We start from the raw sequence: 17,673 nt of genomic DNA on the forward strand, positions 1-17,673 counted from the left end.
GGGACAGACCATGGTATCAGGAATTTTACCTCATACTGGCAGAATTGAAGCATTTTCCTTTCTTTCTGTTCATCTTTTGAACAAAGGAGAGCTTCGAGACAACCCTCACCCAAAGTGTTTTATAGCTTTCTGGGACACAGGAAATAAAAAGAGCATGTGCTTGCAGAGTAGGAGATACCACCGCCTCTGCTTGGCATCCAAAAAGAAGTGCAGTCAGCACCCATTCAGTTGGAACAGGCCCTGGACAGACCCACCTCTTGAGAGAAGCGATGGGGTTATGCATCCCAGAAGGGCTGAGGCATTTCCCTGCAGCTCTCAGTCACAGATCTCAGTGGATGGCTGCAGCATCTGCCAGCTCAGTGGGCTGGCCAGTCAGACATCCCAGCTGGGGCTTCTCCCTGTCCTTGCATGGGGTGCCTAGACATGTCAACTGCACCCTAGAGAGAAGGTGCTTAATGGTTAGGGGTTTCAGTGCCAAAACCCATTATTAGTCAGCATTTCCTCATCCCTGGTGCTGGGAAGTGCACACAGGAACTCCCAACCCATTGTGCTTTCTGAAAAGCTCCTAAAGCAAAGAGGAGACATGGCTATGCTTCTGAAAGGGAAATATGCAGGCACAGGACTCAGGACAAACTGCAGGTATGTTGATTTTTTGTGTTTGTTTTTCCTCCCTGCGGTGATGGTAATCAGACCTCTTAGCACAGCTGAGCAGCTGCCTACTTCCCCTCCAGCTGCTGTAAGTGGGCTGCAGCTAGTAGTGAGGGAGAAGGAGTCTTGTCTTCAGCCTCCAACTGTTGGGAACAAACAGCGCTCTGTAATTGGTATAACCTCCTTCATGGTGCCAAGCAAATCGCTAGAGAAGAGTAGGATGGAATAAACAAAAACAATTAAATACTACAGCCTGGAGAGAGCAGGTGCAATGAAACCACTTCAAACCAGAGCAGTTGCTTACTATAACTGTTCACACAAGAAGATTTTACAAGTGAGCCTTTAAAGAATGAATAAAAAATGTAGTATAATTAATATATCAGCTGCAGTGGAAAAGTCTCAAATAACATTTGAAAAGGAGCTCTGCTATTGTTTTTGTGTGTGCGAACTTAAATCAACACTTTTCTGCCTAAAATTTGTGTTGACTGCAGTGAAAGCATGGATTCTAGAGTTGCATTTTCTAACGCTGCAGAGCAATGCCATCTAGGGCACATAGACTTACAAACACCATCAGGAGTGGTATTCTTTAGTGACAGAGCTTGGTGGATTGAGTATTAATAACTGTTTCATCACATATGCATTAGGACTGCCAGGATTTGCTCATTTTCAATATCTGCTTCCAATTTTCCAGAGTATACTCTCTGTCATATACTAAGGGATATTTTTGTCTCAGTAGGAAAATAATGAGTTTCTATATACCTTATTTCCTCTGTAAGTCCACCTGATACCTTTCATCTGTGTGGCACAGCTGGGGTTATCAATTGTCTCTCTAATCTTCAGCTACTGCATGTGACTGTGATTAGAGCAGTGATACACTTAGCAGATTAAAATATTAAATCTAGTAGGCCAGATCTCAGTATCCTTAATCACAGAACTACTTACTCTTGTTATTCTGATCTTTATGTTCAGATCTGGCTGCCAGTAGACTATGGATCTGATTTAATGGAAAATCAAGAACATGGGCCAGTTGCAGCTCTGTCCTCACTCCTGGCTATCGCAGCTCTCTCTAGCCTGAAGAGTGCACACCCCATACAAGTAGGTAGCAATCTGCTGAACTTGATGGAGGTCTTTGGCTATAACTGGTTATGAACTTGATCTCACATGTATTGCATCTTAGGCATGATCTAGTCCTCTTACCTCCTACTATTTGGCTTCATTGTGCTTGGCCTTTCTGAGGAATAGTAACAATATTTAGTTACACATAAGTCAACTTTGTTCATCTCTGTAGTAGTTTTCCTTATTCCACACAGCTGAATTTGCTCGGCACTAGAGGAAAGCAAGGGCTTTAACTCAAATTAGTCTGAGGAAATCTCTCAAACTGCAGGACTGCATACTAGCTTCTGGAACAGGCAGCTTTTACAAACAACTGCAAACCACTGGCAAAATATTTAACTACAGTTTGAAAGCATGTTGATAAACATTAATACTTCTACTAATAAAGGCAAGAGCTTTTAACATAGCTACAGGCATTTTTTTTTCCCTCCTTGAATAGTGGCACTCTTGGTGGTACCAAAGCAAAGGGCCTGATTTTTTTCTAGACTTGTTCTGGTCTGGTCTGTCTGATAAAAGCAAATGCCTGCTGCCACCTTAGAATGCCACTGACTACAGGCACAAAAAAGCGCATGCACATAGGCATGCTGCAGCAGTGGAAGTCTTGGGAAGCAATAGGCAGAAGTTGACGGTACTAATTAAGAAGCTGAAATTGTATTAATACGTTTTTGTTGGGCTTAGCTCAACAGTGCACTGGTATAATAACATCCTGCAGAAGTGACAGAAAATTAGTTGTTAACAGTGCTCTCCCGTGATCTGTTTTCTCTTAGATTGGTATTATATACCAGTTCTCATTGTAACTGGAGATTTGAAGCACAGTTGACTTTATTTAGCAAACAATTTTATGGCCTGACTACAAACACTATCATTTTTTCCCCTTTTTTTCTTCTCCAGTAGTGTTGGAAAGATGAAAGGATGACTCTCAATCGTTACCTTCCTGCAAGATAAGACAGTCTTAGAAGAAGGACTGGAAATGCCAGCATCTATTTTTGGACAACAATGAGAGTGTGTTCCCCTTTGCCAGTACCTCCACTACCATAATGAAGGTAGAGACTAGTTTCCTCTGTAGCTGGTAGTTCTGAGCACTTTAAAACTGATGTCCAAGCTGGAGTCAGCTCATGTTGCTGTGCTTCTGCAGTGTGTCTGCAACAACATCAGCAATTCCAAATTGAGGTGAAGCAAGGAGACAGTTACCCAAACACAGATCTTACTACCTCTTCCCCACATGCTGCCACAAAGAAAAGAGAAGTGTTCAGTAGTGTGATTAGAATATGGCTCTGACTCTTCCCAAATTCATTGGGATTAATCACAGCTAGTGTCTGGCAGTCGTCTCTCTGGGCAGAGATTTCATCCTTACTCTCACATCACTTTGGCTCGGACTGTAGAGCGAGGAATAGTTTTTGGCATGTACGCAGCTGGAATGAGCCTTCGTTGGCAGCCAGAGGCTCATTACTGCTCCTTCCTGCCTTGATCCCTAATCCAGCAAGGCTGCTGCAAGAGCAGGTGTGGGGGCTGTGGCACCTGATCCTTCCTTACACAGGATCAGAGAGGGTTGCCTGCATGAGTCCTCTGAGAGGGCAGAATGTGCGTAGTGCCCTGGGTTGTTCTTGGCATGCACTCTGTGGGGGCTTTCTGAGAACGTTAGGGTTCTGGTCCATACCTTCTTAAAGAGCTGGTGTGTCAAAGTGCTCCCGAGTCCCTGCACAGGTATACATTTTATCTGAATACTGTTTTCAACCCAGTGTTTCCACTTGAAGAGCGGGAAGGCAAAACGTGCTACTGAGCTGGAAATGCAGTTATGCAGCATTTGCACTTACTTGTTTTCTTCAGTGGAGTGTGAAGATGAACTGGTTGTTGGATCTCTCATCAGAATTCCATGATGAAAATTTGCTTTGATGTAGGGGAGTGTTGAAAAGCTGTTGGCCAGATCTCCCTTAATGGGACAATGCTGAGAGAGATGAACTTGAGAGCACAGTGCCATAAAATAATAAAAGAGTAATCTCCTCCCATGGATGTAGAGAGTAGCAATCATAAACAATTTGATTCCAGTCCTTTGCTATCAGTCTTACAGAAGAGAAACAGGACTGAGGAATTGTAAAGAGTGTGTCTGCCATTTGTACAGAAAATGGAAGACGGACAGTTTTCTTTTTCCATATTGAAAAGGCCCTATGAAGAAGCAGAAACAACCCTTTTTTTCCCATATTTGTCTAGCCTCATTTTTGTCCTACTCGTGTAGCCTTTAGTTCAGTAAGTACAAGAGCACTGTAATCTTTAATATATGTGTGCTCGTGCCCTGCAGTTAATGGTGTGACCAGCAGAAAGAGTTAGTTGTTCAGAATTGTGCAGGCAGAGCTGGGAAGGGAACCAAAATATCTTGAAAACCAGGTTAATCCACAAGATACCATTTCTTTCAGGAAACATTCTCTAATATCATTAACAAGCTTTTAGCAGACAGCAAGCAGATAGCAGTCAAGTATGACATGGGTGACTATGTTAGGCTCACCTGTGTGTAAGTATCCATGTTCTCTCTGCTCACTGTATGAAAAAGTCATTGGGAAAACTGAGCAGAACAGCTAGTTTTGCTTTTAAGCAGTTTTTGTTGTGCCTTCTTCATGCAGTTTGATTCTCACATCCCTCCTCCCTTTGTTGTAACAAATAGCTGAGCGTTAGCATTGTTTTACAAATCAGAGCAAGAAATCTGACTTACAGCCTGAAGTGTAATACACAAAATACTGCTAAGAGATAAGATTTTGAATGTACTGAAGTGTTGTGGTTTAACCCGGCCGGCCGGCAGATAAGCACCACACAGCTGTTCGCTCACTCTCCCCCCTCCCTCTCTAGGATAGGGGAGAGAAACGGGAAAGTGAAGCCTGTGGGTTGAGATGAAGACAGTTTATTAAGACAGGAAAATAATAATAATGGTAATAGTACTACTACTAATAATGTGTACGAAACAAGTGATGCACAATGCAATTGCTCACCACCCGCTGACCGATGCCCAGCCTATCCCCAAGCAGCCAGCCCCCCACCCCGGCTAGCCACCCCTATATATTTTTTAGCGTGATGTCAGATGGTATGGAATACCCCTTTGGCCAGTTTGGGTCAGCTGTCCTGGGTCTGTCCCCTCCCAGCTCCTGCTGCGCCCCCAGCCTGCCCGCTGGCAGGACAGAGTGAGAAGCTGAAAAGTCCTTGGCTTAGTGTAAGCACTGCTCTGCAACAATTAAAACATCAGCATATTATCAACACTCTTCTCATCCTAATCCAAAACATAGCACCCTACCAGCTACTAGGAGGAAAATTAACTCTGTCCTGACTGAAACCAGGACATCACTGTCACATACAACTGAAACACAAATCATGTTCTAAGGTGAAAAAAGATTATTCTGAAGCTGTCAGTGGACGTGACCAGAGGTTGGGGGGATGCAAACCCATGGCTGGGAGACCGCACAGGCCTTCCCGTGGGGCAGCAGCAATGTGCTGAGTGCGCAGGAGGTAGGTCCCAGTGACTCATCTGCCTTTTCTGCAAAGTGCTTGTTTCTCTCCTTCCTCCTGCAAAGCTCACGGTGATATGTCAGGCTTCTAGGACAGGAGCCAGTGGAAGCATGCAGTCTCTTGACACACAAATTCTGGCCACCATGAGAGAAGCTAGCTGAAGGATATAATTGCTGCTCCTTTCTGCAATTGCCAGGGTGTGACAGCAGATAAGCAAGTGCATTTCCCATCTCCTCAGTATGCACTCAAAACACCAGTAACACTGTTTTGCTCTGTAATTGTGATGGAAATAGGAAACAGGCATTTTGATTTTTACAGAGCTAAAGTACATGCTGCCCAGGCTCTGTCAAAACCAAGCTACATGGGAAATCTTACCTTACCTCACCTCGCAGGGGTGTCTGCAGCAGTGCAGCAACACTGGCAAGGCACAGTGCCATTTCTTGTCCAGACTAGTCAAGCCCTGTGGGGCATCCCAACAATGCTTAGAGCCTTTGGCCTACATGTTGGTCTCTGCCCCATGCCCACATGATGACAAATACAGCCCAGTAGCTCAGGACTCAGGAAAAAATCAACCTTTCTGCAGGCTTACTGTATTTGTTAGAAGACTGTGCCAAACTCATGACTGCAGTTGGATTTAGAGTGTCTCAATTAGGGATAAATAAGAAACACAAGCCATGAAACTTCACCTGGTATCTTCTCAGGTACTTGGAAGACTGTGTGTGGCAAAGTTTTTGCCAGTAAATTGCCTCCAGTCTTTGGAGCTCAGCACTGCTCCAGTTTGGCAGGGCCATGTATGTCAATACCTGCCTTTCATTTACTGCCTCTTGCTTGCTGTGTGCAAGGTAAGCAACTTTGTTGTCCCCACTCCAGTGAGTAGGGGTGACATGGGACCTGATCTGATAGGTGAATTCAGCAGGTGGCTGTCCCATGGTAGCAGACGTGAGAGATCTATGAGAAGAGCATGTTTATTATGGTGACCCTGTTCTCTTTTGCCAGGGGGCCGGTGGGCTTTGTGAATCCCAAGGGAAGAGGCATGCCTGTGTGCATCCCTGGGCTGGATCTCTCCCATACCTGCTCCTCTGCCACTCTTACTGAGGTGGGTCAATTTTTCTTGTTGGCTGGCAGGTGCTTCATTGCACTGCTCTCAATTGCTTTTTAGGGGCAGTGGTGTCTCGCCACACTTTGTGAGGAAAGCTGGGGCTCCAATGAGTTATGCGAAGCCAGGCACTGCAAAACTGCATGTTAGTACCATTTGCAAGGCTGCCTGAAAAGTTTTTTAATGTTGAAGTTCAGAGTGGTATGCATGGCATCTGGAGCAGAAAGGTTTCAGTAGCGCTCAAGATGGATTGTAGAACATGCAGCAGCTTTTACAACCTGCAAGCAGGATTACTTCAGCTGTCTCCAGCTTGCACCAGAAGTTTCACACCACTCTGTCAAAGGACAGATATAGATTACATCAAAGCTGCAGCAAGAGAAACCGCTCGTGGTTGCATCAATATGAGCCAGGCACGTCTCTTCCAATGCCTGAGGATTAATGGCCATTTTTATGGAAGCCTTGGATTAATGCAAATGTCATCACCTTGTAACTAAGACAGTACTGCTTTGTGGTATTTCCCCAAAGCTACCTTTTGCTTTAATAATCTGGATTTTGGAATTGCAGTACCTCCTTTAAATGTGATTTTCCACCCGTGTGGGTCCTCGAGTATGTTCCTAATCACGTTCGACCTATCAGCTGCTATCTTCAGTGCGGTTGCTGGCATTTAACCGGTATTCTATTTATGGAGAAAGCAGCTGCCAAACGGGAAGGAAAATCTCGCGCTCGTTGTTTTGTTACTGAAGTAACTCGCCCTGCAGTAAGCATGATAACCTTGTGAAAGACTGGGTGTTAGGACCCTGGAACGACCTGGGGAATGCGCACATCCAAACCGCTCGGACGCTGTTTTCCCAGCGCGCCTGTTGAAGCCCGCGAGGAGGAGCTCTCCGGGCCCGTCCCGCCGGCACGCACACAGGTACGGCAGCGCGGCAGGGCCCACCGCGGGGCCGGGCGAACCCTCGGCCGGCCGGAGGCGGGGGCCGGCGAGCGGGTGCCGGCCGTGGCGGCGCCCCGCCGGGCAGGGGAGTGGCCCAGGCCGGGCCTCCAGCGGCCGCCCGGACCCACTGAGCGCTGCAGGCCGCTGCCGAACCCCGGCCCCGCCGCCTCAGGTGCCCGTCGAGGCGGGGGCAATGAACGGCGCGGCCTCCCCGTCCCCCGCGGCCTAGCTCGGCCCGGCCAAGAGACGAGGAACGCGGCACCGAGCGGCCCCCGCCGGCCGTGCCGAGCTCCCCGGGCTCGGCGGGGGCGGGAGGAGGGCGGTGGTAAGGTGCAGGCGCATAGTCCGAGGGAGCCGGCTCCAGCTGGGGGGAGGGGCCACGGCAGCACGGGCCGGGTCGGGCCGGGCCCTGCGGCAGGCACAAAGCCGCAGCTCCTCCCCGCGCCCCGGCCTGGCCGGCTGCGGGCTGCGCTCGATCCGGGCCGGCCTCGAGAGGTGAGTGGGCGGTGGCTCCCCGTGGGCGTGGGGGAAGCGTGGCCCCCGGCCCGCCCGGGGCCGCGCCGGCTCTCTGGCGGGGGAAGGGCGCCCGGGGGTCTCCGGGGCTACCGTGGGGCTGGGGGGCGCTGCGGGCCGGGGCGCAGCGGTCGGGTCACGCGAGCCCCAGCGGAGCAGGCCCGCGGTGCCGGCTGCAGTCAGAGCCACCGGCCTGGGCGTCTGTGGCGCGCCCCTGACTGGAACGGGGGCTCCTGTCGCCCAGAAGGACGGCTCGAAGCCTCAGTTTCGGCAGTTCCTCTCCTTAATTACTTCCTCATAAGTGTTATTGTGCTAATGCATATCGAATCCCCCAGGTCTGACTGCAGAGGTGTAGAAAAGCAGGTGGTGTACTGGCCTCTGTCAGTGCAGCTTTGTCTTCTCATCTTTTCAGCATGCTCAGCTCTCCTGTGCTCTGCTCACCTGATGCCTCTTTAGGCAATAATACTTAAGCCCCTCTACACATTATCCCCTCTACCTAGGACACATCTTTATGTGCCTGTGTTCATGAGGGGTGGGCAGAGTATGGTTTCCACCTGGTATTTCTGTGCAGGCAAAAGCAGCCTTGATAAATGTGACAGGGCTTGGAGAGGTGTCCTTTTGCCATTAGAAGATCGTTTACGGAGAACAGCTGAGAGGCTTGTAAAGTGACTGGAATTAATTTTCTTTGCAGAACCACCCATTTGTCTAGGTGCAGGCTATATGGCTGGTGAGGCAGTGCTTAGAAGAGCAGTTAAACGGAGTTGCAGGCCATACGACTCTGCAGCAACTCCATGTTCAGTTTGGCTACGTCTGTGCTGGCTTTGTGAGTATTTCTGTGTTTTGTTGAGATGAAACATGCCACTATAGCTGCGGAGCAAAGCTCTTATAATTTTTTTAGGCCAGATTGGTTTTATGTAAATTTTCATTAGATTTAATGTTCTATTTAGCTCTAAAAATACTTAATTGTTGGGGTCTGTGTATTGAGTTAGTTGAGCAGTGTCCTGATTTCGGCTAGGATAGAGTTAATTTTCCTCCTAGTAGCTGGTATGGTGCTGTGTTTGGGATTTAGGATGAGACTAATGTTGATGTCACACTCATGTTTTAATTGTTGCAAAGCCGTGCTTACACTAAGCCAAGGAAAGAAAGACTACAATAAGCTGACATAGAAAGACTATGATAAATTGTCTGTTAATCATACAGCTAAGCAGGAAGGCTGTACTCTGATTCTGAGGACACTCATGTGGAACAGTCTTTTGTATTCTGCTGTGTGTAATCCTAGGATGCATTTAATTTCACTGAGAGGATTTGTAGTAAACCTGCTGCCTTATTCTTTGTATTAATTAAGAACATCAACTAAGTAATAATTACCAAGAATTCCAGCAACACTGACTTTTCTCAGAATGATGGTGGAACAGCTACGTGAAACAAGATTCCCGAATGTTGCTAGGAATCCACTCACTGAGTTGCTTTTGAGGCTGGTGTGGAATATTTTCTTAAAGGGATTATCAGTAGATCAGTTTGTTTCTGTTTGGTAAGCTTGTAAGCATTTAAATCTTTTGTTTGCTGGTGTCACTTCCCGCTGGGTTTAAGGATCAGACTGTGCTGTTGGAAATGGGCTTCCAGGGTAAGGTAAGTCTGATAAGTCAGTCTGTGAGGATTTGTTTGTGCAGTAGCAGTAATATAGGTTTCCTCTTAGGCTAAGGCTTTGAAAGGACAAGTAATATAAATATTAGCCTACTGAGAAATTAATCACATTAAGCTGCAGGAATTCACATTTGCTTGAGAAACTTGTGTTGAACATCTTGGAAATCCAAGAAAGTGTAATCACTGCTAGTGAGAGTTCTGGTGGTTAAGGTGTGGGTTTGGTGTTTTTTCTTGTTTTTTGAACAGTTTGGATTCCCTTGTGTCAGGGCCGTGTCATGTCAGTGGCGTGAGGCTATGCCGGTAACGTGTCCCTGACTCAGTTTGACAAGGCATGCCAGAGGGTCTCTTGACTTAAGCACATTGCTCCAGTGTTCTTTGCACAGCCCATCAGCTTTGTGTCCTTCAGTCTAACAGCAAACCAGTGGGGGTTATGTGGCCATCACCTCTGTGAAACTCTGCTACTGCATCCTTTTTCCTAGTTCTCTGAATCATATAGCCTGTGATCAGCCACATGAAGATTTTGGTATGTGGCTAACAAAACTAGGAAAGTTGGCTCCTGTTGCTCTGAAATATGTCTAAAGTAGAAGACAATTAGGTTTGTTTACTTAAGGGGATTTGAGGGACTTTTTTTTTTAATTATATGATAAAGATGGATCAAAATACAGTAATTACTGAGGCAGCAAATGGATACTGTGGTTATTGAAATTTTCCCCAAGGAGCTAGTGCTTATTTTAAAAAACATGAAGGCAAAACAGTTCTTCCAATACAGAAGCTAAAGAGCTTCTGTTGTCTAGCAGACTAGTGTAGCCATTGCGTTGTAGTGATCAGTAATGTAATTTATCTCCCATCAGTGGGAGGGAATGGATGTAGTGGTATTTGTAGCAGGCATGGTCTCAGTCCTTTTCTTAACAAGTGCTACCAAGCTGCAGTCACTGCTTCCGAGCCTACATGATTACTGAGTGGCTTCAGATCAGGAGCTGAAAGGGGTTGAACAGCAAAGTTGTGGCCCTGCCTTCCATAGCAGAGAGCGAGGCGTGTCAGTGAATAACATGCAGGAAACTGGCACTGTGGTCATGTGCACTGTAGGCTCCATGGGTAAACAGCATTCACCCATGGATCTAAATACTTGGCATACCATGTAGGTCTCCAAAATGAGATTTGATACCTCTCATCTGTAATAAGAATGTATCAAGATACGTGTATTGAAAAAAACAAACAATAACAAAAAAAAAACTGTTAAAAATTTCTTACTGAAAGGGAAGAATGCTAAGCAGAGTCAAGTGTTGCCAGTTAAAGCATTTGTTTTGTTCAAGTCATTTATCGTTCAATTGGTGCGCACTGGGAGAGGGGACAGTACTGTAAATATTTGGTACTCTGTGTTAGATTTAGTCATTTGGTAATGAAACACAGAGGTCGTGTAGAAGGAATTGGATGGATATGAGACTCTTATTTCCAATACGTGTCTGTTTAGAACATAGCAAATAAATGCCTCCTGACATGCAAAGTGCTACAGCAAGACGCTTAATGCAATACAGTTATCACGTACTGTTGAAGCAGTATAGTCTTACAGAGCACGTTACTGAGAGCTGGAAAGGATGCTATGTCCACTTGTTATCATTTATGGCGCTTATGACCTAGACTAGGACTATTATTGTCATTAGTTCTATCTGATATTCTACCACCTGATTAGTTACCCAATCCTAAATGACATTATGGTTCAACCTACCATAGTTGTTTGGGAATCTGAGTATTTACAGTTTGAGCAGGACAAGGAGGAAAGACTGGCAGGAACATGGAATTTTCTGTGTCTCAGCTGCCATGAGCTGTAGCATGGTTTGTTTGTGGAACGGCAGCTGCTACTGCTTCACATTCTTGGCTGGTGAATCTGAAGTGCTGATGTGGCCTGGTCCTGCTTTTGGTCTAGTCCCCACATGATATCAGTCTGTTTTAATTTGGCTTAAGCCAAGGACCTCTTTTTAGGTGGGCTAAGACAAACATGTACAGACTTCCCTCTGCCTTCCTGTTCCCTAAAGTTGCAGAAGAAATGAAAGGTGATAAAGGGCCTTTCAGATATCACGGTGACTCTGAGCCCCTGACTGTTTCCATGCTGGAAAGGGCCTGCTTTGGTTGGAAAGACAAAGGTTAGTTAGCACAGTGTGGAAGCACAAGTCCTTTCCTCAACTGTAGCTGCTGTACTGTTTGACCTAGTCACAGCATCCCTTGTGAAAAGCGTGCTTAAAATGTATACTTCTTTGTTAACAGGTGTCCTTTGTTAACAGTTGTAACATGTGGTGTCCATGGAACCAACATGGTAATACTACAGCAATAGGGAAGTGTTCTGGCAGCACAGGTCATTCTGAGTAATGTTACCCTATGGCCTGTGCCTCATCAGAGAGGACAAGAAATGACTTCTCAGGCAGCAAGCATTGTCCCGGTAGGTGTGCTCCTCTGGACTGCCTAGCTGAGAGGACAGGGCTTGCAGCTGTGGGTGCTGGCTGATAGTGGCAGTGACAGCCTCTGCCTTCCTCAGCTGCTGTCTGTGCCTCCAACAGGCAGCCTGATCGTGCCAGCGGGCCTGGTCTGGTCACCCTTTTGTTGCCCCTTTCCTCGAAGCAGAGCTGACCTGCTTTTTCCTATCCGTAGGGTAGTGTGGCTGGGGAGAGTGCTTGTGTGAGAGTTGGGCAAGGAGGAGACGTATGAAGGGGCTGGTGGCTGAGGAGGGAGTTCTTTGGTTCCACAGTGTGTAGATAGAGTAGGGTGTTAACCAAATCCTGCATCTGGTGCCCAAGGATACAGTGGAAAAGTGTGGTAGGAGTTTTAGGACTGAAGTGTAATTGCATTTTTTCAACCAAATGTTTCTCTTTTTTTAAATATATAAAGCAAAAGGCGGAGTAATGTAGCCTAAAAATCCAATAATTTCTAATACTTGGAAAGTTCATTACTTATAAGAATGGTTCTTGAATCAAAAGAGGATGGGCCTAATTCTTCTCTTTACATTAATTTTTATATTCACATAGTTCTATCAACTTCAAGGGAGTTGCTCATGAATTTATGCTGTCAGTTGTGAGTGCTGAATTGGTCCTAAGAGTTTGGTGTTATCCTTGTAACGTGTTGCCGATTGTAATTTTTATGAGCCTGCATATGTAGAGGCCACACTTCATTTTTTCAAATCAAGTTGAAAATTGTTTTGCAGGAAGGCTAAAAGCGTACTTCTGCCTACGTTGGTTTTTTTTCCCTCATATATCGTTTGTTGAAAGCTTGCTGAAAGATGTATGTGTATTCTCAAAGAGAAGTTACTAACGCTGGATGTCTTGTAAGATTGATGGTTTACCCGTTCATAGTGTTGCTTAGTAGAACTTGGAGAATATTAAACTACTATACAATCCAAGTTAATTTGATTTGCAGTTACTTGAACATAGTACTCACAATACAGAATGTCTTGCTCCAGTTGTAATAGTATGTGGACTTCAGTGCTTTCCTCTTGAAAGGCTGAGGAGTGAATTTTAGTGGTTCAGTATGACCTGTAGGCATTGTATTTGATTCTTTTAAATGTTTGTATGTAGGTAGGGATTCTACCATCAGTGTGAATATGAGAGAGAAGTACGGGGATCTTGCCATGACAGTGAAAGTAGCAAAAGGAAATTATCAGGGTCTAACCAATCCTCTGACAGGAATCAAAGGTATTTTGTGATGTGTAATTATTTTATCATATATGATTTGCCAGCAGTGACCCTCTTTGTGTTGCATGTTATATAAAATGCAGCTGCATCATGGAGGATTCCGGTACATGAAGATGATGTGTGACAGGAGGCTAGTATGAGACAAAGGAACTGCATTTTCTCCCATTCTTGGACCAGGGTTTTTTAGATAGCCTTGTAAATAAAAGTTCTTGGAAGATCTCTTACCTGTGACTTGTCTCTGAGGAGTAAAAGCCCTACTTTGCACGTGAGCAGACAGTGTCTTCTTCCTGAGTTCTGACAAGTCTGCTGAAATCACTGAATTATTGGTAAGATATTTAAATACTAAGGGACAATTCATTAACTGCAGATTATTGTTGCTCTATTCCAACCAGTAGAACCCTGTACGTTGACAATGAGGTAACTGTTAGCTTCCATCCCCAGGCTCAAGCTTAAAGGCTTAGAGGCAGAAACAACTTAATTTTTGAGGGGCTTCCCTCAAATGAGAGCAGTTCTTGCTCCTACTCCACTAGCTCCAGAACATGAATGTCTCTGGCCAAGTGCCCAGCACTGAACAGTGCTCTGAACATGGTCGCACAAGTGGCTTGTAATGGAAAAGAAAAAACAAAACTTCTGGGACTTTCTGAGTGGTTTTCTTTACAGTTTTTGCATCCAAAGTGATGTCTGTGACTTCTGCTTTATATTTGCTGTATACAGATCCATGTTTTCCAGTAATTAACTCCCAGGGTTCTTTGACCCTGACTTTGTTGAAACATACTTCCAGCATGAGAACAACCCAAAGAGTTTTCCTTTTGCGTGTGGCTTGCATTACCTATGTTAACATTCCCTTTCTTAACTTGCGTGCAGATCTGTAGCCTTGTTTTCCTGTTAATCCTTCACTTAAAATTTTCTCATTATGGATGATGCTTTTTGAGCATATGCTTAAAATATATTTAAGCACATTTAAGATTGAATGTGTGGAAGGCAATGGAAATGCTTGCTTGACTGTCTTGATTGTGTTCCTTGCAGAGCTTACTGGTTCAGATGAAGACTCCAAGCTGTGGAGCACATAAGCAGATCTGAAGGGCTGATCTGAATGAGTGGCAAGAGCAGACAGTAGTGAGTGCGTAGAGAAACCCTATTTGCTATAGTATAGTGTCCTCTTTCATCTTCCTACCCTGCAGATGCCTGGTCAGGTGCTTAAAGCAAAAGTTAAATGTTCTGGCACAATATTGCTTGCCTGATGCAGAGCAAAAGATAGGTTTGCCAGCTGTTATTTCCCAGTTCAATCTGTGCCCCTGGGCCAGTGTGGCAAGGGGCCGCCTTTTACGCTGGCTTCACGTTAATTCCATAACTAAGCCTTGTAATAGCTTTCGTTTAGGAAAAAGGCGCGGACTAAAGTTTGAGTATGCTTGCTGACTGGTCTGGACCTGCATGTGGAAGAAACTGCTCACCAATTTTTGCAGAGAAGTTCGATTTCTAAACTGAATTTCTCCTGGTTGTGTTTTTCTAAAAACATAACATAATCTTCACAACAATAAATATGTACTCCTCCTGCCAGCTGGGGCCTTGGCATGTCTTTATGTATAACTTCCCAAGACTGCAATTCCTTATGAAAAGTTAGATGTTGGCAACACTGAGATGCCAGTATTTGGTAAGCTGTCATGGTAAGCTATTTTAGCTATGGCTGATTGTGGATTTTTTTTTAATTGCTTCAGTGTTCAGAGTAGTTAATTGAAGATGGAAGACCATAATTTGAATGCTTCACATAGCTTCGAAGGAGGAAGCCAGGGTCTGTGTGCTGTGTTTGCTAAGGGCCACACCTGTTTGGTTTGTCTGTCTGGAAACCTTTGGGGTGCTGCAGGTGATTTAAATTGTCTGCATGTGTGCCACAGTATAAACCCTGCTTCATACACTGCTTTTATAAGGGTCTAGAGACAGCTCTTTAAAGTGGTGGTTTTGGAAGTTAGTAAGTGTTCAATGAGAGTTGAGTTTTGGAAGGTGTGATTAGAAAATATAAATTTTCAGTCCTGTGACTTTTACTGCTGGTAGTTTGAACTTGACTGACTTAATAGCTGTGGTAAAACTCATATCCTGAAGTGTTTCTCCGTGCTGTTAGAGCAGGGAGTTCCTGCTGAAGTCCTTGCAAACTGGTTATAAATACTTGACAAGCTAGAGAATTATCTTTGAGCCATGAGTAAATCTTTCCACTAGTTAAATATGTTAAACTTATAAAGCTGTTCAGTTAAGTTGTTCGCGTATGTGGGTCAAGACTGCCGGACCCTCTCCAATGGCATGGAAAGATTCCATCTGTGCCTCCCCTGCCACATGAGAAATGGGCCTTGGCTTTAGTTTAAACTGGGGTAGAATCCCAGAAACTTTATTATGACAAAAACAACGAATACTTAGTGAACAGCAGCAAAGTTTGAGTGTTGCCAGCTTATCGCGAGGAGCTACATGGAAAGCCTTGGTTCTAACTCAAATCAGTGGTCTTTGTTTTGCATAGTAAATGCTTTACAAACTGCATTGCTTGGAATGTTCGGATTATCTGACCAATTCAAAACAAAATCACCATCAAGACAGCAGTAAAACTTCCTTTGCTTAATTCAAACTTTGTGTAATGGTTCCATAAAAATTTTAATTAATAATTAAGTTGTTTTACTTTGGTAAATGCACAGCTCATCCATTTTGGCAGGGATTCCCTACAAAGATACTCTCATCATTTGTTTTGCAACATGTCCCTTAAAGTACTTTATTGCAATTTTTTTCTAGAAGGTATGGACTGCCAAGAAAAATATTAGTTTGTTAAAGCGTGGATTCATTTTTTTCATCATCTGTATGAAATATGTTGTTTCACCCTTTGGTATTTCATGAGTGATGGCACATGTTAGCTATTGCTTATAGTGTCTTTCCCTTACGGTTAACAACAACTCTAGAAGTCAAGAAGTTTGTTTTGGCTCTCTTGCATGTCTTGTTCCTTGCTAACGTTAGTATGTTAACACATGCATGCCCTTTTAGCAGACATACCGGGCATCCTGCTTTGCTGATGGTTATTTTCTGTCATGCCACAGTTTAATCTTGTGAACCATGTCATTCACTACTCCACAGTGAGTTGGAGGCATGCTTTGTTTTTAAATATGACAGCCTGAGAGCCGCTTTGAAGCTTTTTAAATTTATGCTTGACTTCAAGACAAGGAATACATAATATTATGTCTGCTTTCACTGATGTTCTGTGTGTTGCTTGTATAATGTGTGTTTTGCTTAAGGCTTAGAGTTATATTACGTGTTTTAAGAATGGAAAGTAGGTAATAGTTGTCTTTCAGTAGTTGATGATAATGTTCTAAAAATGCTCTAGTCATTCTTAGTTCTAGCATTGACCACCTAACAAAGTTCAGTGCAGGTTTTTAATCGTACCACAGGAATGCAGAATGCAAAACTAAGGAAAAGTCTTGGCTTTGGAATAAACACACTACTCAGTTTAACTGCATTGTTGGGCACAGACATGAATTGATTTGGATAAAGAATTGAAGAAGGTAGTCTTAAAATATCAACACGCTGTTACTTACAACCTTTTGTGTCACAACTAAAAGCATGTTTTTTTATCAGTGTAGTTAAAACTTGTGCTGGCGAGCAACATCTTGGCCATGATAGGAAAATTCCTTGGTTTGGTTTTTTTTTCCTTTGTTGAACCTTGCAGTTTCCAAATGTGGATGGACATTTCATTCCCCATTGATAAGGATTCTGTTGATAAGGAGGCTTCCCTTCAAGGTAGGGACAGACTGGCTACAAGCATTTCCTGTGTCAAGGCTCTTTGTGCCCTTTGAGACCATCAGAATGGGAAGATACCATTTATTTCACTAGCAAATTCACTAGCTCACTTGGAGCACTTCGCTGAAATGTGATGCTTGAAAAGTCCAGTGAATTTAAGAAAGTTAGATCAGTGGTACAGTTTATGCTCAGCAAACTTTCCACTCAGCCAGGTGTGTATACTTTATACTGCTGTGTATATTTATACCTAGCTATGTATGGTCCATTAGTTTTTCTCTGTTCATAATTTTCTTAACTGATGCAATTTGTTAAATGAGCTCTAATGCAGTGTAGGCCATTAGATTGCATTTAACTCTTAAAACTGTGGTGAAGATTGTAAGCAAATAAAACACTAAGTCTAGTGACTTAGTGACAAATGAAGTTTAACAAGAGCAAGTATAGAGTCCTGCACCTGGGAAGGAACAACCGCATGTATCTGTACAGGTTGGGGGATGACCTGCTGGAGACGAGCTCTGCAGAGAAGGACCTGGGGGTCCTGGCGGACGACAGGTTGACCATGAGCCAGCAGTGTGCCCTGGTGGCCAAGAGGGCCGGTGGGATCCTGGCGTGCATTAAAAGGAGTGTGGCCAGCAGGTCAAGGGAGGTGATCCTCCCACTTTACTCTGCCCTGGTCAGGCCTGTGTCCAATTCTGCACTCCCCAGTATGAAAAAGACAGGGATCTCCTGGAAAGACTCCAGTGGAGGGCAACAAAGATGATATGGGGCCTGGAGCCCCATATGAGGGGGTCTTT

The 17,673-nt window shown here is 44.6% G+C and overlaps 1 protein-coding gene across 14 annotated transcripts in view; it reads left to right on the forward strand.

Moving 5' to 3' along the window:
• The window catches only part of RIN2 (Ras and Rab interactor 2), a 284,987-nt gene that overhangs the window by 191,935 nt on the left and 75,379 nt on the right, over positions 1-17,673 (forward strand). Inside the window, exons 1-2 of one of the 14 annotated variants that reach the window (XM_048078926.2) lie at positions 2,681-2,804; positions 6,247-6,346. The exons of 7 other annotated variants lie outside the window; for them this stretch is intronic. In XM_048078926.2, the coding sequence (XP_047934883.1) occupies positions 6,284-6,346 (63 nt within the window). In that variant the 5' untranslated portion in view covers positions 2,681-2,804; positions 6,247-6,283. Of the gene's footprint in view, positions 1-2,680; positions 2,805-6,246; positions 6,347-6,444; positions 7,260-7,458; positions 7,776-8,484; positions 8,617-17,673 lie in introns of those variants that run through there. 6 more of the 14 variants (XM_048078929.2, XM_066995461.1, XM_048078928.2 and 3 more) reach the window with 6 other exon arrangements.

Source organism: Anser cygnoides, chromosome 3 (assembly GCF_040182565.1).
Source record: "Anser cygnoides isolate HZ-2024a breed goose chromosome 3, Taihu_goose_T2T_genome, whole genome shotgun sequence".
NCBI classification, from domain to species: Eukaryota; Metazoa; Chordata; class Aves; order Anseriformes; family Anatidae; genus Anser; species Anser cygnoides.